Source organism: Salvelinus alpinus, chromosome 3, assembly GCF_045679555.1.
Source record: "Salvelinus alpinus chromosome 3, SLU_Salpinus.1, whole genome shotgun sequence".
Lineage (NCBI taxonomy): Eukaryota > Metazoa > Chordata > Actinopteri > Salmoniformes > Salmonidae > Salvelinus > Salvelinus alpinus.
Window position 1 is genome coordinate 97,019,107 of NC_092088.1, and position 22,337 is coordinate 97,041,443.

At 42.0% G+C, this 22,337-nt stretch overlaps 1 protein-coding gene across 1 annotated transcript; it reads left to right on the forward strand.

The window, feature by feature from the left end:
• Positions 1-2,538: 2,538 nt before the first annotated feature.
• On the forward strand, positions 2,539-21,235 carry LOC139571597 (myosin heavy chain, fast skeletal muscle-like). Its single transcript, XM_071394604.1, has 40 exons — positions 2,539-2,584; positions 2,714-2,941; positions 3,271-3,417; positions 3,606-3,762; positions 4,198-4,225; positions 4,476-4,584; positions 4,699-4,791; positions 4,968-5,028; positions 5,169-5,267; positions 6,068-6,171; positions 7,664-7,802; positions 8,400-8,518; positions 8,688-8,837; positions 8,935-9,105; positions 9,333-9,636; positions 10,169-10,233; positions 10,327-10,414; positions 10,530-10,647; positions 10,830-10,953; positions 11,347-11,483; positions 12,209-12,464; positions 13,353-13,595; positions 13,919-14,095; positions 14,194-14,339; positions 14,531-14,621; positions 14,975-15,364; positions 15,462-15,588; positions 15,760-15,878; positions 16,021-16,217; positions 16,368-16,551; positions 16,688-16,853; positions 17,177-17,301; positions 17,602-17,910; positions 18,843-19,046; positions 19,234-19,359; positions 19,525-19,695; positions 19,968-20,072; positions 20,161-20,256; positions 20,680-20,811; positions 21,118-21,235. The coding sequence occupies exons 2-40, from the start codon at positions 2,726-2,728 to the stop codon at positions 21,136-21,138; spliced, it is 5,814 nt and encodes a 1,937-aa protein (XP_071250705.1). The 5' UTR covers positions 2,539-2,584; positions 2,714-2,725; the 3' UTR covers positions 21,139-21,235.
• Positions 21,236-22,337: the final 1,102 nt, after the last annotated feature.

Below are 22,337 nucleotides of genomic sequence, written 5' to 3' on the forward strand. Positions count from 1 at the left end.
TCAACTTGTGTATCCAGCAGAGATAGAATGGTAGAGCACACAAGGTGCAATTTGTCACGTTCTGACCTTAGTTCTTTTGTTATTTCTTTGTTTTAGTATGGGCGTGAGTTGGGTGGGTTATCTATGTTCGTTTTTCTATGTTGGTTTTTTCCGTTTGGCCTGGTATGATTCTCAATCAGAGGCAGGTGTCGTTAGTTGTCTCTGATTGAGAATCGTACTTAGGTAGCCTTTTTCCACCTGTGTTTCGTGGGTGTTTATTTTCTGTGTCTGTGTGTTCCACACGGAACTGTTTCGGTTTGTTATTTCACGTGTCGTTTATTGTTTTGTTTCTGTGTTCGATTGTTTTATTAAAGAGCATGAACACGTACCACGCTGCGCATTGGTCCTCCGATCCTTACTACTCCTCCTCGTCAGAGGAGGAGAAGGACAGCCGTTACACAATTTGGTTGTGCATCAGCACTTTTCTGTTCTTATATCAGTCACTGACAGTCACTGAATTAGCCATGTCAGCTAATTTTTAGATTGGTAAATTAATCTAGCCAGCTATCTAAACTCGTAGTAATCATGGTCTAAACCGGCCGGGCACGCAGGGCATGTCCTTGGGGCCATGACTTCCACTGTGGCCCAAATCTCACTTAGGGCCCCAAAAGGCTAGGGCCGGCCCTGTGTAAGGTTTCACGCTATTGAACATTAATATGGCTGCATCATATTAGACACAAAGAACATTTAAACGACTATTAAATGCAGAGGTTTGATAAAAGCAAAGATGAGATAGATATTGAAGAATGTGAAATGCCTGACTTGAAAGAAGAACTTCCTGATTTGATTTATTAGGATCCCTATTGGCCGACGCCAATGGTGACAGCTAGTCTTACTGGAGTCCGAAACACCCAAAAAAGACATTAAAGACAAAAGACTTTACGATTTACATACATGTAAATACATTAACATCTAGTGTGTGTGCATTACATTGCTGAATTACATGTATTAAAAATAGTTTAAAGAAATGTCTCTGCTGATGGTGGCTCCCTCACAAGTTGCTAGAGCTGTCTGTTAGAAAGATATTAAAACTGCATTGTAAAGGATTAATTAAAATGTAATGGAAATGGAAAGGAATATGTTACTTTACTGTAACTATCCCCTATTCACTTTATAGCAGTTTTATAGAAGCCAGCTGCTAGATGATTTACCTCAGAGTGTAATAAAAGTTTGAGGCAGCTACATGGCTGTCAGAAATATGAGTGGATAAGATGATTTAAATACTGTACTGATGTTATGTAAGCCTTAAGAATCCTCCTGGACCGTTTTAGACAACTGAAATGTGAGACAAATAAAAGCTCCTGCAGCATCTTCAATAGATCATACTGGAGATAAATAATTACACAGTTGGTTTAACACTTTTATGAGTTGTAACTGAAAGCCTAAATGTTTCTGTTGTAGCTTAAAAAAATATTTTTTGCAATATGGTTTTACCAGGGTGACAAATCAAACTAAGCAAAGCACGAAGTAACGGCCAACTCCTTCACAAGCATGAGGTGACTGAGGAGACAGTTTAGATGCGTTTGAAAGCAAAATAATATATATATTTTTTTTTAAATATAAAGAAAGCTGTTGATAAGGATTAATGCCACAAAAATGAAACTAAATTAAGTAAGATTATATTTGTATTACAATTGTAGTGTCATTACAGTATTTGAGTGGCAGTGTCATAATTATTGTTATTATATTTTTATCAATTTTTTACCTCACAATTGTTTTCTTAAAACATCATTGTTGATTAAGGGCTTGTAAGTAAGCATTTCACTGTAAGGTCCTGTTGTATTTGGCACATGTGACAAATAACATTTGATTTGATCTAATTTACGTAAATTCAGTGAAATTCAATTCAGAAACAAATATTTCATTAAAAAGTAATGTAATGGGAGTGTGGTTCTCGTGGGAGCTGGTGGCGCTAGTGAGACACAGAAATACGTAGGTCTCTCATCCAATTCCTTTACCAGAGTGGTCCATAATTAACTTTTGCTTGGTTGTCAGTTTCAACCTGATATAAGCAGGCTGAAGTCCCAGCATCCTTAAGTCAGACACCTTCTTCCTCTGTGGTAAGACTCTGTCCACCTCTTCACATGTTTACATTTGACAACATTTTGTGTGCTCAGAATCTTACATGTGTCTTGTTAGATTTTAAATATGCAATCAAGTGGCATTGATTTAAAATGTTTTATTTATTTATTGTGTTAAACTTTAAATGTGTTTTCTATTCAAATCTGTAACTTTCATTTACGGTCAAAAGTGGTGCTCCTGCTGTTTGTAAATTGAGGGGTTGGTTCATAATATAACTGGGTTTTCAGAGGTATTTATTTGAATTCTTGTCAGAATGTGTAGTAAAGTCAGTTGCCACGAGGAAAATGAAAGTTACCAGTTGCAACTGTAGTTTAATTGGACAGGGCTGTCATGATTGAGTTGAATGATGTTTTCTGGCCCTCCGGGGGCTAAATGATCATGTTTTAGACTTATTCACAACACCCTAATGTTTCCCAGGGTTCTCCAAGAAGTACAAATTCATCTGTAGAAGGGGAAAAAGAAGGTGAGACATAGTTTGAGTCTTCATAAGAAAAGTGACAAATGTTCTGTGAGAGATGCCACTCACAACTCTGTTGACTGTGGAGGAAGCACCACAGAGTCAATCATGTTTCTTGTTTCGTCTCTTTCCTAGTGATCCGTCACCATGAGTACGGACGCGGAGATGCAGATCTACGGCAAGGCTGCCATATACCTCCGTAAGCCTGAGAAGGAGAGGATGGAGGCACAAACCGCACCCTTTGATTCAAAGAACGCCTGCTATGTGGCAGACAAGGCGGAGCTTTACCTTAAGGGTTTGGTCACTGCCAGGACTGAAGGAAAGTGTACTGTAACAGTCACGAATCCTAACGGCACTAAGGAGGTAAGCCTGATTTGAAAAGAATTGAAGATTGTGCAGACACACTTTTTTCATTTTTATCATGCCAATTGTAAAAAATTAAATAAGTAAACAAAGATTGATTAATAAGCATTTCTTAGTTTTTTTGGTAAGCAGAATATAACCTTCAAACACATCCTTTTTATCGCTGCTAATTAAATATAATTTTCTATATTGACTAGTTAAGTATCACCATGTATGTATCAGTGGTTGATAACAAAGTAGTTGGATTAGATGGGGGGGATTTGTTTATTTAAAGCATTCAGTTCTGTCCAGTTTGATCTGTGTATAATCTAGATGTCTGACTGTTTCAGGAAGGAAAAGAGTTCAAAGAAGCAGATGTCTACCAGATGAACCCCCCTAAGTACGACAAGATTGAGGACATGGCCATGATGACCTACCTGAATGAAGCCTCTGTGTTGTATAACCTCAAAGAGCGTTATGCAGCATGGATGATCTATGTAAGATACCTGTATAAACATACACACTCATACAGTACTACACATAAAGTAATGGTAGACACCAAAACATACCAATACAATAGACCTACATTACTATACCATAGTACACCCACATCCTCACATAAATCCAGGTAAACGTCAATCTGATTTTTCTAATCCCCTAATTTAATTGAATCTCTTTCATCCAGACCTACTCTGGGCTGTTCTGTGCCACGGTGAACCCCTACAAGTGGCTTCCTGTGTACGACATGGAGGTTGTTAACGCCTACAGAGGGAAGAAGAGGATGGAGGCTCCACCCCATATCTTCTCCGTCTCTGACAACGCCTTTCAGTTCATGCAGATTGGTATGAGCTCTGATGGATGGATGGATGGATGGATGGATGGATGGATGGATGGATGGATGGATGGATGGATGGATGGCTGGATGAATGGATGGATGGATGGCTGGATGGATGGATGAATGGATGGATGGATGGATGGATGGCTGGATGAATGGATGGATGGATGGATGGATGGATGGATGGCTGCATGGATGGATGGCTGGATGGATGGATGGATGGATGGATGGATGGATGGATGGATGGATGGAAGTTAAAATGTGCTTTAGAGAGGTATCTGCTATTTTCTAGTCTACGTTAGAACAGTTTACTGGTAATATCTGATATCACTGGCCTTGAATGGAAAATGTTCCAAAATGAAATCCATGATGATGCTATGAATTCAATAATGTCCCCATAATGTTGCTTGAGTATGATAATCAATATGTTGTTTTGTTACAGACCAGGAGAACCAGTCCGTCCTGATTACGTAAGTCGTTTACTAAAATCTCATTTGAGAAAGGGTTTCTACTGCAATATTTTGGGACACTTGGGTGTGATGAAAATACATGACATTATGAATGGATTAGGCTATGCATAGAAATTAGTCGATGAGTGGGGATACTTGTTAATTTATGTAGGAAAACAGTGTATTTTTCAATGCTATTTCTTAGTGTAAGTCAATCTGACATTCAAACATGTTACTAAAACCCCTGTTTCTCTGTCATATTAATAACCAGTGGAGAATCCGGTGCAGGAAAGACTGTCAACACCAAGCGTGTCATCCAGTACTTTGCCACCATTGCAGTGTCTGGTGCCAAGAAGGAAGCAGAGCCAGGCAAAATGCAGGTAGGTTGTACCTTTCTAACACATTTCAGTTTGGTGGGCTGTGTTCAAGCGATCGAGAATAACAAACTTTACTACTTTACCAGTTTCTGAGCAACTTGTGTTTGTCTCAATCAGGGGTCTCTTGAGGATCAGATCATTGCTGCTAACCCTCTGCTGGAGTCTTACGGTAATGCCAAGACAGTGAGGAACGACAACTCGTCTCGCTTTGTAAGTATGAAGGGCATACTGTGAAAGTTATCTAATATTGGACAAATGTATTTCAGTATTTCCCATTTGTTATATCAATGGATGCTCAACAAATTGTAACATTTAAAGGAGTCTATCAAAGTAAAATGTTAGATGTATTTAGTTATCCTCTTTCTAACCCCCATGCTCTACTTTAGGGTAAATTCATCAGGATTCACTTCCAAGGTAGCAAACTGGCTAAAGCTGACATTGAGACCTGTGAGTTGATTTTGATTGTTTCTCAATTCTTTACTAAATTCACACAGATTTTTGGGGGAGATAATCTTTATCTAATGTTCACTCTCTCTCTCTCTCTCTCTCTCTCTCTTTGTGTCAATCTCTCTCTCTTTCTCTCTCAGACCTGCTAGAGAAGTCCAGAGTGTCCTTCCAGCTTCCCGATGAGAGAGGCTACCACATCTTCTTCCAGATGATGACCAATCACAAACCTGAGGTTGTTGGTAAGGCAAAGTAGAGTTACAGGATAAATTATTCCCACCCCCATCTGTGGAATTCATTGTCCACACTATTAATACTATTACAATGAGTACATCCAACGTAACAAGGCATCTAGATATGAGTCAGGTCTTTGTGGAAGATGTATCAAGTAATGCACTCTGATAAGTATTGTGAAAGTATCTTTCAAGGATTTGATGTAATCTATCATACGACATCCAGTGGCCCTTTGGGGTATTTCAGATGATCCCGGAGGTCTGTAATTATCTCTGACCCTCTGTGTGGCATTATCACATGTCCAATATATTAAGTAACCTAATACTATGATTTAAAATAGAATGACGAAGCTGTAAAACATTATCCTAGATATGAACCATCAACTTAATGAATACCATTGGTGTTTAATAAGGGTTTCAGCATGAAATATAATTTATTTTATTATTTTACACATTCGGTTTTATTATATGTGTTTGTTGTCAATGTTTAGGCATCAAGCTGGGGGCAGTTGTTAAACAAAAGTAAATATTTTGAAGAATTGTAATATAAAATGAATACATTTTTTAAAAGTTATTAAAAAATGAATTACCAAAGTTACGATATGTTGCCATAGATTTTCTGTTAATTGCCAAAATTACTGAAGATTACGGTAACTTTGGTAAATTACCGCCGATAGCTTTGAAACCCTAACCGTGATATAAAATACTTGAGTCCATCTGTTGAGTAAAAGAGAGAGAGAGAAACTGTAAAGGTAGAACAGTAGAAATCTAAGAGATTTAACTGACAAGACATTCTCTTTTGTCCATAGAAATGTCACTCATCACCACCAACCCCTACGACTTCCCCATGTGCAGCCAGGGTCAGATCACTGTGGCCAGCATCAACGACAAGGAAGAGCTGGATGCCACAGACGTGAGTCAAACAAAGGGTTCATCATATTCTAGATATGGCATGGGTAGGACCAGCTGGGAATTTTCATGTATTGTTTTGTTTTATTCTAAATGCCTTGAGTTAGTTAGGCATGTGCCTCAAGGAACTCTTCATGCCTTCACACTTCACCTTGAGGCCCATACTGTACATGTAAGACATCCACAAGAGAGTGTCACTAAGTCCCTGTGGAACTGTGTAAAATAGAGGTTGACACGGGAGTGAAAATTCATTCCTTTCCCATCTTGTCCTGTCAATGTTTTTTCCTGTACTGCCCTGATCCAGCAACAGTTCTACAACCCTTGAACTTTCCTGTCTCTTCCGGATAAAAACATCACTCTTGTCCCGTCTAGTGCTCATTTTTTGCGCACATTAATACAGTATGTAGGCTATTGTGTTTGTTTAGGAAGTATGCTAAATCATTTCAGTAATGCAATACGCGACTGTGATATGTGGTTGTCTTACCTAATCTTAGTTAAATGCACTGACTGTAGGCCTAAATCGCCCTGGATAAGAACATATTCTAAACTACCTAAATCTAAATGAATTAAAGCTGGAGGATGAGGACAGACCACAGTAACCTACAGCTGAGCACTGTCGCATATGAACATTTACAACACAATAACATTTACAACATGGACATAAAAAATAAACCTGAGCGGGCATTACTGCATAAGTCAATACATTTTTATTTCACTCTTCACCTCATACGTTACGGGTTTAGTTAAATACACGAACAATCAGGCTTGACGATAAAGTTGTTGGGAGTAGAGCAGCTATTTGTCCCGCTTTCTTGTTGGTAACGTTAGCGTATTTCATTACACCGCAGCATTTTTTTTTTTACAAGCCATGTACTAGGTTCCGTCATTGTCAGAGACAAGCCCATCAAATTGAACTAAAACATCTCTCTTTCCTTGGCTCTAATGTTAATATTGTTAGTGATGGGTCCTTGGCTGCAACAAGATGTTGCAATTCCTCTACTAAAGGCTTCGTCATTTAGCCTACTAACGTAAACTGGCATCTGAGGTAGCGTTGTGACCGGCTCCAACTGGAGTGAGCGGCGAGGGTGAACCGACAGAAGGGGAGGGGGAAATTACAAAGTATTTCGTTTTTTAAAAGTTTATTTTTATGAAATGCTCTACACATGACACATTTCCACCCCCAAAAACGATGTTTATAACTATACATGTACAGCCAGCTCCTGTGGACTGTTGACCCTGTCCGAACTTGATTCTAGACCTCCACTCCCATTCCTGACAAAAACACGCGGGAGTTCTGTTCCCGTGTCAATCTCTAGTCTAAAATTCCTTTTGTGCTGTCATCTACCAGTGTTGGTCAAGTGTAATCACGTGGATCTGAGAAGCCAGTCAAATGTATCCATCCCATTTGTTCTGCTGAGAGAACAGAACTGTAGTGTACTGTATGTGAGAAAACTACCGTTCAGTTCATCACTGTTGTATTTCCTGTCTAATGCCAGGATGCCATTACAGTCCTGGGCTTCAGTAATGATGAAAAGATGAACATCTACAAGCTGACAGGAGCTGTACTGCATCATGGCAACTTGAAATTCAAGCAGAAGCAGCGTGAGGAGCAGGCCGAGCCAGACGGCACAGAGGGTGAGTCCACTCATACAATATGTAAACATTAGTCCCATTCCCAGTCCCACTCATAGATATACAATATGTAAACATTAGTCCCATTCCCAGTCCCACTCATAGATATACAATATGTAAACATTAGTCCCATTCCCAGTCCCAATCATAGATATACAATATGTAAACATTACTCCCATTCCCAGTCCCACTCATAGATATACAATATGTAAACATTAGTCCCATTCCCAGTCCCACTCATAGATATACAATATGTAAACATTAGTCCCATTCCCAGTCCCACTCATAGATATACAATATGTAAACATTAGTCCCATTCCCAGTCCCACTCATAGATATACAATATGTAATCATTAGTCCCATTCCCAGTCCCACTCATAGGTATACGACACGTAAGACAGACAGAGCCTCATCAAAGTCCGGCAGGAGATAATTTATGGAGACCAAATTCCAACCTCCAGAAATGCTTTAAACTGATGGATGTGGGTTCATATCAAAACGTAGCCCCCAAAACAACTTGTCCGAACCCTTTTGTCAGTGTGACATCAGAAACAAGTGATCTTGTGTTTCTGAGTCTGTTGATGTTGGTTCTCTCTCCAGTGGCTGATAAAATCGCCTACCTGGTGGGCCTGAACTCAGCTGAGATGCTGAAGGCTCTGTGCTACCCCAGAGTGAAGGTCGGCAACGAGTATGTGACCAAGGGACAGACTGTGCCTCAGGTAAGGCGGCCAAACACAGCTTCTACCATTCTCTGAGCACCATACATCTTTTGGTGATGAGTGCATTGCTTGTTTTGAAGAGTGATGTTGTTTTCCCCAAAGCTCTTTTCACCTCATCACTAGACATGGTCAACATCTCATGTATTCATTAGAGGTATTATCATTGCAGGTTAATAACTCAGTCTCGGCTCTGGCCAAGTCCATCTACGAGAGGATGTTCTTGTGGATGGTCATCCGTATCAACGAGATGTTGGACACCAAGAATCCAAGGCAGTTCTATATCGGTGTGCTCGACATTGCCGGGTTTGAGATCTTTGATGTGAGTCTGAGACCAGAACAAGACAATGAGTTGTGATTGAGAGGGATTACAGCCTTGTATGATGATGAAATGATCCCTTCTGAAATTCCATCAACAGTACAACAGCATGGAGCAGCTGTGCATCAACTTCACCAATGAGAAACTGCAACAGTTTTTCAACCACACTATGTTCGTCCTGGAACAAGAGGAGTACAAGAAGGAGGGAATCGTCTGGGCCTTCATTGACTTCGGCATGGACTTGGCTGCCTGCATTGAGCTTATTGAGAAGGTAAGCTGTCTGTCAGGATTATAATGGACCTCAACAGCAAAGCTCAAATGGAGTGATGTGTGAGATATTATCACATGGTACAACGTATCTGACTGTTGAGAACTCAAAATGTTTCCTATTATGGGCCCCTAAATGAAGATACTGTGATAATAGCATGTTTGCTGGAAGAATAAATGTGATTCTAAATGTAAATATCACTAATTTGATATACATCTCTTTTCATAAAGCCATTGGGCATCTTCTCCATCCTTGAAGAGGAGTGCATGTTCCCCAAGTCTTCAGACACTACCTTCAAGGACAAGCTGTACGCCCAGCATCTTGGCAAAACCAAGGCGTTTGAGAAGCCCAAGCCAGCCAAAGGCAAGGCAGAGGCCCACTTCTCCCTGGTTCACTACGCCGGCACTGTGGACTACAACATCACTGGCTGGCTGGAGAAGAACAAGGACCCCCTGAACGACTCAGTTCTTCAGCTGTACGGGAAGTCCTCAGTCAAACTGATGGCGACCCTGTACGTCGCTGCCCCACCTGAGGGTAAGACTAGCAGCACATCAAAAGATTTAATGAAGAACTAGTTACAACTCAGTGCCATTTTCTTTAAAGGTTCAATCTGCAGTTGATACATCCATATGTGGACTTATTAAGATATGTACCCATTCATTCTAGAAGAACATCAGCTCAGTTCAGCCGCCCAAACATCAGAAGCCGAATTTGAGCTTGTTTTATTCCAATGTTTGTAAACAAAGTACAGGGAAACAAGATGGTCAGTCCATTAATACATAGCTCTGTCTATACATTTGAGTGGTTACATTTCTCCAGCCCCATCTCTCATGTTTTTATTGAAACAGGGGCAGGGAGGATGCTTTGTTATTGTTTCAACTGCTGATTGCTGCTTTAAATGTATCACAATTTCTCTGGGTGGTTTACTGGGTTAATTTACTCATACAATAGGTGTTATTTTACACAATCTCATTGGCAGCATTTGCATTAAGATCTGTGTGAAGGTAACCTGAGATTCTCTCATTTATATTTACTTTTCTCCATTTACTTTTCTCCATTACAACAGATACAACCAAGAAAGGAGGCAAGAAGAAGGGTGGTTCCATGCAGACTGTGTCCTCCCAGTTCAGGGTGAGCTTTTAAAATGTGGATATTCAGTCCTTCAAAAGGTGTAGTGATTATCAGAAATGATTTCTGAGAACATGGTTTGTAACCCTCTTACAGGAGAACTTACATAAGCTGATGACCAACTTGAGGAGCACTCATCCTCACTTTGTACGCTGCCTGATCCCCAACGAGTCAAAGACTCCAGGTACAATAAACATTGAGTTAAATATGACATCTTATCAGTACAATATTAGTAACCTTAACGAACCAATCTTTAACCTGTTTATGAGTATTTAAAGATACTTGGTTTGTGTTTGCAGGTTTGATGGAGAACTTCCTGGTTATCCACCAGCTCAGGTGTAATGGTGTTCTGGAGGGTATTAGGATCTGCAGGAAGGGCTTCCCCAGCAGAATCATCTATGCTGACTTCAAGCAGAGGTACACACACACACACACGCACGCACGCACGCACGCACGCACGCACGCACGCACGCACGCACGCACTCACACACACACACACACACACAGAAATATTTGCTCCAAGGGTTTTCCCAGCATCAGAATAGGCTTAACCAAACCGATTACAACTTGACATATGTTAAACATTTCTCCTGATTCAGGTACAAAGTACTGAATGCCAGCGTCATCCCCGAGGGCCAGTTCATGGACAACAAGAAGGCTTCTGAGAAGCTCCTTGGGTCCATTGATGTGAATCACGAGGACTACAAGTTTGGACACACCAAGGTCAGTCAAATACCCCCAGCAAGAGATGCCAACTAAAACACAACTTCAATGATCATTTAAACTCTAACCATTAAATGTCTCTCCAGTTGATCTATCCATCTTGTTATTATTTCTTAAAAATGTAAAATAAAATATTATACTCAATTCATTATTTTGTGCATCATGTCAGAATGGTATGTCTACAGTTATCTATATCAGTGTACATTATTAATCTACAGCTATACAATAACGTACAGCTCATAAACAACCTATCCCATGGTTTGTTTGTAAGGATTACAATGTTTATGTTGTTCAAATCAGTCTAGTGGTTTTGTTCCTCTCTTTTGATTCACCCCTTTCTGTCTGTTACCACCTGACTGTGGTTCCATAATTTACCACGTCAACCTGTGTCAGGTGTTCTTCAAAGCCGGTCTGCTGGGTGTCCTGGAGGAGATGAGAGATGAGAAGCTGGCCTCTCTGGTCGGCATGGTCCAGGCTCTCAGCCGTGGATTCCTCATGAGGAGAGAGTTCACCAAGATGATGGAGAGGAGGTGAGGAAGAGTAGACATCTTGGCAAACTGTTCTGTCAACCACCTGTATGTAATGTATAGTGATTACATAGTGAATATGCTGTGAGTTGTTCAGGATGAGAAGGTACATGTTATAACATTCTATTAAAGTAGCAGTTTGGTATTTAGCAAGCTGTTCAATTGTTATTTAACTAAGTGATATTTACCCATTCATTCTGGAATAATATGAAATGCCTCATGATCTTAACATCACCTGTCAGTCCTTTCATCTAGAGCGCTGTCTATACATTTAAGAGGGATTATATTTCCCTAGCCCCATTCCTCAGCTGTATGCAAAAAGTGGTGGGGTCCCTGTTTGTTATTCTTCGAATCGCAGAATGTAGCTTTAAATACGTCATCCAGTGATGTTTTTCTTTACTGTTAAGGAATACTAGAAATGCCTCTCCTTGAAGTTTGCAGTTGTATAAAAAAAATACTATTTTCTTCAAAACATATATTTTTACCGTTTAGTGTTTGTACTTTACTGTATTTATACTTGGGATATCGTTTTCCACAGGGAAAAAAAACCCCAAAAACACCTTTAAGCATGTCACTCACCGTGTCACTCACCATGTCACTCAGCATGTCACTCACCATGTCACTCAGCATGTCACTCACCATGTCACTCACCATGTCACTCACCATGTCACTCACCATGTCACTCAGCATGTCACTCACCATGTCACTCTATCCTTTCTGTGGACCAGAGAATCAGTTTACGCCATCCAGTACAACATCCGTTCATTCATGAATGTGAAAACCTGGCCATGGATGAAGTTGTACTTCAAGATCAAGCCCCTGCTGCAGAGCGCTGAGACTGAGAAGGAACTGGCCAACATGAAGGAGAACTATGAGAAGATGACGACAGACCTGGCCAAGGCTCTGGCCAAGAAGAAGGAGTTGGAGGAGAAGATGATTGCCATGGTGCAGGAGAGGAGTGACCTGGCGCTTCAAGTCGCATCTGTGAGTGAGCAACAACCCTCATCAGAGCACATTTAGACACACAAGGACACAGACACGATCGCACACACATCAGCACGTATGAACAATACTTGAATAGGATGGTCCTGACTAGAATACAGTATATACATATGAAGTGGGTAAAACAGTGTTCCATGTCTATGTACATAGGGCAGCAGCCTCTAAGGTGACTAGAATACAGTATATACTGTACATATGAAGTGGGTAAAACAGTATATTCCCCCCAAGACTTGGGGAACATGCACTCCTCTTCAAGGATGGACCAGTGTTCGATTATTAAAGTGGCCAGTGATTCCATGTCTATGTACATAGGGCAGCAGCCTCTAAGGTGCAGGGTTGAGTAACCAGTGATTCCATGTCTATGTACACAGGGCAGCAGCCTCTCAGGTGCAGGGTTGAGTAACCAGTGATTCCATGTCTATGTACACAGGGCAGCAGCCTCTAAGGTGCAGGGTTGAGTAACCAGTGATTCCATGTCTATGTACACAGGGCAGCAGCCTCTAAGGTGCAGGGTTGAGTAACCAGTGATTCCATGTCTATGTACAAAGGGCAGCAGCCTCTAAGGTGCAGGGTTGAGTAACCGGGTAGTAACCGGCTAGTGATGGCTATTTAACAGTCTGATGGCCTTGAGATAGAAGCTGTTTTTCAGTCTCTCGGTCCCAGCTTTGACACACCTGTACTGACCCCGCCTTCTGGATGATAGCGGGGTGAACAGGCGGTTGAAGTCCTTGATGATCTTTTTGGCCTGTGATATATATTTATATATGTCATGCATTTAAATTGATTTGCTCTGACTTATTTGACTAAATCAAGTCTATATTTTGATACACAAAGTGAGAACACAGGTTTTTTCTCCTGTTCTGAAACCAGGATTCAGAGAATCTGAACGATGCTGAGGAAAGGTGTGAGGGGCTCATCAAGAGCAAGATCCAGCTGGAGGCCAAACTCAAAGAGACGACTGAGAGGCTGGAGGATGAGGAGGAGATGAATGCTGAGTTGACTGCCAAGAAGAGGAAGCTGGAGGATGAGTGCTCTGAGCTGAAGAAGGACATTGATGACCTGGAGCTCACCTTGGCCAAAGTGGAGAAGGAGAAGCACGCCACTGAAAACAAGGTCTTGTAGACAGTCTAACCAAACAATAATCCAAAGAATAATCAACTCAAAACAAAAATGTAATTCAAGTCTTTTTGTGGGTTCAGTAATAATTAAGACACAAAATAGTGGATTTTCAGTTGTGGTGTTCTCCCCACATTCATTGCATGTTCTGCTACCAACTCGTTTATGATTTCCATTCAGTACACTGGCATGGAGTACAGTGCCATCTAGTGTTGAATCTATAGTACAGCACTTGTTGACACATTTCTATTATAAATTTAACTAATTCTCCCATTTATGGTGAAGTGACCAAAGACTCATTTTGTTGTGGCTGTTTTCAGGTTAAAAACCTGACAGAGGAGATGGCGTCTATGGATGAGAGTGTTGCCAAGCTGACCAAGGAGAAGAAAGCCCTCCAAGAGGCCCACCAGCAGACACTGGACGACCTGCAGGCAGAGGAGGACAAAGTCAACACTCTGACCAAGGCCAAGACCAAGCTGGAACAGCAAGTGGACGACGTGAGTGGAGTTTGACATTCTGGCCATGATAGTGTGTAAGATGATATTATCTTCAGTTGTTTAGATTTGACCAACACATGTCTGTTTATATCTTGTAGCTTGAGGGTTCTCTGGAGCAAGAGAAGAAGCTCCGTATGGACCTTGAGAGATCCAAGAGAAAGCTGGAGGGAGATCTGAAACTGGCCCAGGAGTCCATAATGGACCTGGAGAATGACAAGCAGCAGTCTGATGAGAAAATCAAGAAGTAAACACAAATAAATTACTACAGTATTCTCTGCCATCTTAATCAACATAATGGTTCTTCTTGGCTCATTCTTATAACTATGAATTAAACTTTGTATGTGATTCTTACAAGCAAAGTGAATGGTAAAATATGCTCCCTTTATACTGTCTAACCAAAACAAACTTTGCAATCAACGTGTTTGTGTTTGTTAGGAAGGAGTTTGAGACCAGCCAGCTCCTCAGCAAGATAGAGGATGAGCAGTCTCTGGGAGCTCAGCTGCAGAAGAAGATCAAGGAACTCCAGGTACAGTACAGGAAAATAACTGACACATTTATTCTGGTAGCACATGTTCTTCCTGGTGGATTCTGATGGCTCCGTAAGATGGAAGATGGTGCTTCTTACCGTTATTAGTTTGGTTTCTGCATGCGACACTGTCTAATGGGACACTGTCTAATGGGACACTGTCTAATGGGACACTGTCTAATGGGACACTGTCTAATGGGACACTGTCTAATATAGTAAATATGTTAGTGTAACTGGCTATGTATAAACACATTTATACTAAATATACAATACATACTATTATTATGTAGTGAGGTTCAATTGTTTCAACTGTATTGTAGTGTTCATCCCCCTGCTCCTACCCCCTGTTTTAGGCCCGTATTGAGGAGCTGGAGGAGGAAATTGAGGCTGAGCGTGCTGCCAGGGCCAAGGTTGAGAAGCAGAGGGCCGATCTCTCCAGGGAACTTGAGGAGATCAGCGAGAGACTGGAGGAGGCCGGAGGCGCCACTGCTGCTCAGATTGAGATGAACAAGAAGCGCGAGGCTGAGTTCCAGAAGCTGCGTCGCGATCTTGAAGAGTCCACCCTGCAACATGAGGCCACAGCCGCCGCTCTGCGCAAGAAGCAGGCCGACAGTGTGGCTGAGCTCGGGGAGCAGATCGACAACCTGCAGCGCGTCAAGCAGAAGCTGGAGAAGGAGAAGAGCGAGTACAAGATGGAGATTGATGACCTCTCTAGCAACATGGAGGCCGTCGCCAAGGCTAAGGTGAGTAGTGATGTTTTGGTCAAGCAGTGTTGAGGAGGGTCAGCTAAATTACCATTCAATAAACTGAAGTTGACAGTCCCATATGTTTCACTAACAGGGCAATCTGGAGAAGATGTGCCGTACTCTTGAGGACCAGCTGAGTGAGCTCAAGACTAAGAATGATGAGAATGCTCGCCAGGTCAACGACATCAGCGGACAGAGGGCCAGACTTCTGACAGAAAATGGTACCTTCAACAATGAACAAGAAACCAATATAGTTCACCTAAGTAGTACACAATAACATGTTGAGGGCTGTAAATTCAGTCTACATAGTTTCTGCCCTATGATACCTCAAAATACAATTTCAATCTTAGAGAACAGAGTCCCAATAACAAGATGACCCTCTATTCCTGCAGGTGAGTTTGGCCGCCAGCTGGAGGAGAAGGAAGCCCTGGTGTCTCAGCTGACCAGAGGCAAACAGGCCTTCACCCAGCAGGTGGAGGAGCTGAAGAGACAGATTGAGGAGGAGGTCAAGGTAAGGCACCCAAAATGGAAACCACCTCCCACAGTTTAAAGCTTTATCTACACATAGACTGTTTCTACACCACCCTCAGAGACTTCTAATATCATTTGTTTTACTCTCTCTCTCTTTGTCTTTCTTTCTCTCTCTCTCAAAGGCTAAAAACGCACTGGCCCATGGTGTCCAGTCTGCCCGCCATGACTGTGATCTCCTGAGAGAGCAGTTTGAGGAGGAGCAGGAGGCCAAGGCAGAGCTGCAGCGCGGCATGTCCAAGGCCAACAGTGAGGTGGCTCAGTGGAGGACTAAGTATGAAACTGATGCCATCCAACGCACAGAGGAGCTGGAGGAGGCCAAGTGAGTTGCACACAATGGCAAAAACTCAAATAAACGGTGTGGATGGTGAGGGTGGTAGGGGGATCTGAGAAAATGTTACTTCAATATGTAGTGCAACATTTGTTTCACAACAAATGACTCACCATAACACCACCCGCTGTTGTCCAACAGGAAGAAGCTGGCCCAGCGTCTGCAGGAGGCTGAGGAGACCATTGAGGCAACCAACTCAAAGTGCGCCTCCCTGGAGAAGACCAAGCAGAGACTGCAGGGAGAGGTGGAGGACCTCATGATTGACGTTGAGAGAGCCAACGCCATGGCCGCCAACCTTGACAAGAAGCAGAGGAACTTTGACAAGGTGAACATTTATAAACCTCACTCTAGGCTGATGTTTCCTGTCTGCTATTTGATCAGATGTAGTATAATTGTAGCATATTTCTGATTCAAAACTCTCCATCAATGAGTTGTAATGAAAATCCCATGGATTCTCCCAGGTTCTGGCAGATTGGAAGCAGAAGTATGAGGAGGGTCAGGCTGAGCTGGAAGGAGCTCAGAAGGAGGCTCGCTCTATGAGCACTGAACTCTTCAAGATGAAGAACTCCTACGAGGAGGCTCTGGATCATCTGGAGACTCTGAAGAGAGAGAACAAGAACCTGCAACGTGAGCATTTGACAGCAGTTATTTTCGTCCGATGTTTGACCAGTGTTTGAAAATGGAATCAACTGTAATCATCAACATGATATAAAAATTACTTTTTAACAATCTCAGAATGTTTATGTAAAGTTTAAAATATATTTTTTCGAACTTGTAATTTGTATTCCTTTGAACAACCCAATGATGTGGTGGGAAATTAGATTAGCAAGACAGTATGAAGTGCTGTTCATGAATTATATGTTATTATGATTCATTATAAACTTCAGTGCATTGGTGATATCTACTGAATATCTCCTGAGTCTAAACAGCTCCTGTGTTTGTGTGTGCAGAGGAGATCTCTGACCTGACTGAGCAGATCGGAGAGACTGGCAAGAGCATCCATGAGCTGGAGAAGGCCAAGAAGACCGTGGAGACAGAGAAGTCTGAGATCCAGACCGCTCTGGAGGAGGCTGAGGTACAAACTACAGCTGTTTCATAGGAAAAGCAGTTTTACACTAGCCAATACCAACTACAGTCCAATGCTCCCTTTATCGCTGTTTATTGTAGTCATATATTCAGTTTGTAATTATTTGTGTTAAACACGTCCAAATGTACTGAGCACAATTTGACTGACTGCTTCTCCTTGTCCAGGGCACATAACTTGTTTTCTCAAAATATATGATCATGTACATTGGCTAGCTCAGTTAGTCATGTTATGAATACATCTCCCAGCTTAGTGAATGGTTGCTTCATCTGACTGCTTCTCTTCGTTCAGGGCACACTGGAGCACGAGGAATCCAAGATTCTGCGTGTGCAGCTGGAGCTGAACCAGATCAAGGGTGAGGTGGACAGGAAGATCGCTGAGAAGGACGAGGAGATGGAGCAGATCAAGAGGAACAGCCAGAGGGTGGTTGACTCCATGCAGAGCACCCTGGACTCTGAGGTCAGGAGCAGGAATGACGCCCTGAGGGTGAAGAAGAAGATGGAGGGAGACCTGAACGAGATGGAGATTCAGCTGAGCCACGCCAACAGGCAGGCCGCTGAGGCCCAGAAACAGCTGAGGAACGTCCAGGGACAGTACAAGGTAAAGGGACTGGGACATCAGGCTCAAAAACCTGAACATGGGGAGGGATTTGTTTGTGAATCAGTAGAAAATAATAGACCAGAGGAATGTACTCGAGTGGATTAATATACTGTAGGAAGGTAGGGATATTAGAGTGGACTAATATACTGTAGGAAGGTAGGGATATTGGAGTGGACTAATATACTGTAGGAAGGTAGGGATATTGGAGTGGACTAATATACTGTAGGAAGGTAGGGATATTGGAGTGGACTAATATACTATAGGAAGGTAGGGATATTGGAGTGGACTAATATACTGTAGGAAGGTAGGGATATTGGAGTGGACTAATATACTATAGGAAGGTAGGGATATTGGAGTGGACTAATATACTGTAGGAAGGTAGGGATATTGGAGTGGACTAATATACTGTAGGAAGGTAGGGATATTAGAGTGGACTAATATACTGTAGGAAGGTAGGGATATTAGAGTGGACTAATATACTGTAGGGATATTGGAGTGGACTAAAATACTGTAGGGATATCGGGGACATTTTTACCAATGAACATGCCTATTACCCACTGGGGTGGCAGGTAGCCTAGTGGTTAGAGCGTTGGGCCAGTAACCAGCAGGTAGCCTAGTGGTTAGAGCGTTGGGCCAGTAACCAACAGGTAGCCTAGTGGTTAGAGCGTTGGGCCAGTAACCAGCAGGTAGCCTAGTGGTTAGTAGTAGTAGTAACCAACAGGTTACTGGATCTGTCATTCTGCCCCTGAGCAAGGCAGTTAATCCACTGTTCCCTGGGCGCCGATGACGTGGATTAAGGCAGACCACCGCAGCTCTCTGATTCAGAGCGGTTGGGTTAAATGCGGACTAGTTATCCCCCGTTCCCCCTTATTACCAATCCTATCGCCCCTACTTCCACAAGTCTAATGATACTATGTTTTTGTGAACCCCAGGATGCCCAATTGCACCTTGATGATGCCGTCCGCGCCGCAGAGGACATGAAGGAGCAGGCAGCCATGGTGGAGCGCAGGAACGGTCTGATGGTGGCTGAAATCGAGGAGCTGAGAGTTGCTCTGGAGCAGACAGAGAGAGGACGCAAAGTGGCTGAGACTGAGCTGGTCGACGCCAGCGAGCGCGTCGGACTGCTGCACTCCCAGGTACGGGTCAAAAGACATTTCTAATGAAACTCAACCAAGCATACCGATTACACACACATATATAATTCAACAGTGCTTAATATTGATAAACCTTTAATATTTTCATAGTTTTATATTTACATTTTCATAATTTCAGCCTTGTAAGTTCTCCTGAGAGTCAAACAAATGGCCTGGTTTCCTCCTTCAGAACACCAGCCTTGCGAACACCAAGAAGAAGCTGGAGACTGACCTGGTTCAGGTGCAGGGAGAGGTGGACGACATCGTCCAGGAGGCCAGGAACGCAGAGGAGAAGGCCAAGAAGGCCATCACTGACGTGAGTCCTTATGATCTACTCAATTACATCAACTAGATTTGTCCCCAAAGGCCAATGGAAGCTGGGCTGGTTAAACAGAGATCTCAAAAAGGAGGTCAGATGACCTCAGAGGGACATTATGATTGGTGCCAGTTGGTGCATAAATGAAACTAACTACCATTCCAGGCGGCCATGATGGCTGAGGAGCTGAAGAAGGAGCAGGACACCAGCTCTCACCTGGAGAGGATGAAGAAGAACCTGGAGGTCACAGTCAAGGACCTGCAGCACCGCCTGGATGAGGCTGAGAATCTGGCCATGAAGGGAGGCAAGAAGCAGCTCCAGAAACTGGAGTCCAGGGTGAGTTAACAGCAGGGTGGATTGAAAGACATGTATTTGATCATATAAAAATACACAGGAGCATTGTGTAATGGCTTTTTCTCTGAATCACCCACCTACATCATGAAATGTCGTTGTTTTCATTATAGACCCCTTTAATTAAAATCGTAAAAGTTCATAGGAGCAGACAACACTTCTTGACCAGTAGAAGAACATTCCTCTGATTTACAAAGATTTGTTACGTCTGACTTCACCACCTCACATAAATGCCTACGTTTATTTCTTCCACAAAGGTGCGTGAGCTCGAGTCTGAGGTGGAGGCCGAGCAGAGAAGAGGTGTAGACGCGGTCAAGGGAGTCCGCAAGTATGAGCGCAGAGTCAAGGAGCTCACTTACCAGGTAAGAAAAAGTGCATTCTTCACACACTCAAGCACACTGGTTTGTGTGTTAAACTATGGACTATTGATTCTTGTAACTTCTCCCACAGACTGAGGAGGATAAGAAGAACGTTGCCAGACTTCAGGACCTGGTAGATAAGCTGCAGATGAAAGTGAAGGCCTACAAGAGGCACGCTGAGGAAGCGGTGAGTCACAGACTTAGTCAAAACCTCTGAAAGCTTACATTCCCTAGTAGACATTACAAAACGTCTAGACAGTTTAGTTAAGTGTTGTACTGCACATCAGTCAACATTGACTCAGTTGATAGTGCAAGTCATTTCTGAAGAAATCTATGCACAGTGACTCCTCTTCCTATGTGTAACAATGTAAAGTAGAGAGGGTTGAATATATTTTAGCTTTGTGCCGGGGGCTGGTCTGGTGGTAGTGCTGACTCTCCTGGATCACATGGTCCTGGAAGCAGCAGTTTATCCCCTGTTCCACCACTCACTTTCTCTCATGTATCATCCTTCTCCCTCATAATTCCTTTAAGAAATATATATTAAATTGCTACCTGAAGCTTCAAACTTTCAATACTGATGTTAGGCTCTCCCTCTCTTTTCTTTACCCAGGAGGAAGCATCCAACCAGCACATGTCTAAGTTCAGGAAGGTTCAGAATGAGCTGGAGGAGGCCGAGGAGCGTGCTGACATCGCTGAGACTCAGGTCAACAAGCTCAGATCCAAGAGCCGCGACAGTGGAAAGGTACAGAAGTGCTGCTAAACCTACACCTGACTGATGTTCAAACATGACCACATCAACACCACCTATGATTCATTCTTCACAGATGTCAATACTGACCTTTTACAATCACTCAAATGTTGAGGATCTCTGAGAAACACATTTCAGGACAGGGTAAATAATCCAAATTTAGTTGGTACTTCAAAATCAAAAATCAAGCTGAGCACAGAGTCGTAAATACTTGATCCATTCTGTTATTTCCAAGTGTTGATATATTTATCATGTTCATTATTAATACTGATCCATTCTGTTATTTCTTTCTTCTTACAGGGAAAAGAAGCTGCTGAATAAACAAGACCAAAGTCTTACCAATTTCCTGTGTTTCATAAAATATGACTTTCATGGTGAAATGTTGATCATTGATTAAAAACATGTAGACTTACATACACTTCCTTTGTGACTGTGGACTTATTTCTCAGAAAACAGCTTTTCATACCACAAAAATATTGTACTTTAACTAAAGGAGCAATCTGGGATTCAAGCAACATCAAAGCGGACACCCCAATAAAGCGGTCATTTTTTTTTGCTACACAATTCATAGACTAAGCTATTATAATCATCCATAACATCAACATGATAGTTTTAACCCTTTACACTCAGGGGGAGGGGCCTATATGAACACGCCCAAATTGAAATGTCTCCATAAGAAACAAATAGGAGAAGCAAGATGGTAGCATAACCATGGTAACAATTGAGAGAGAACACTTTGGTGATTGGACGGAAATGATTCAGAACAAAGATCTCAGGATACAACAAACCAGAATTTTTGCATTTGAATTTTGTCCCAGATAATGCGCTCATGTGGCCAGATGACATGAAAATAAATGGTAATCTATCATCTGACCAAATTACACAAGATTTTAGTCCTGGGTTATCCGAGATTATGCGCATATATACATGAAAAAAGTAAAGAAAGTATGATACTGATTTATCATTAGTCAATTTGCATTTCCCGCCAAAAAGAAAAGAAGATATACACTTCCATAATGATTAGCGTTCCCTCGTCCCCTCTAGTGGTGAAATTACGATAATTCACATGACAAACACGATAATAGACATTATAAACACGGTACAAGACATTATAAACACGGTAATTCACATTATAAACACGGTAATTGACATTATAACAGGGTCTCAGACATTATAAACACGGTAATTCACATTATAAACACGGTAATTCACATTATAAACAGGGCCTCAGTTATTATAAACATGGTAATTCACATTATAAACACGGTAATTCACATTATAAGCACGGTAATTCACATTATAAACACGGTAATTGACATTATAACAGGGTCTCAGACATTAAAAGCACGGTAATTCACATTATAAACACGGTAATTGACATTATAAACAGGGCCTCAGACATTATAAACATGGTAATTCCCATTATAAACACGGTAATTGACATTATAAACAGGGCCTCAGTTATTATAAACATGGTAATTCACATTATAAACACGGTATTTCACATTATAAGCACGGTA

Excerpts from the sequence above, each read along its gene's own strand:
- LOC139571597 (XM_071394604.1), top strand. The coding sequence starts at position 2,726 with ATGAGTACGGACGCGGAGATGCAGATCTACGGCAAGGCTGCCATATAC. Across the intron at positions 8,838-8,934 it reads CCGGGTTTGAGATCTTTGAT|TACAACAGCATGGAGCAGCT; the intron begins GTGAGTCTGAGA and ends TTCCATCAACAG. Across the intron at positions 10,648-10,829 it reads TATGCTGACTTCAAGCAGAG|GTACAAAGTACTGAATGCCA; the intron begins GTACACACACAC and ends CTCCTGATTCAG.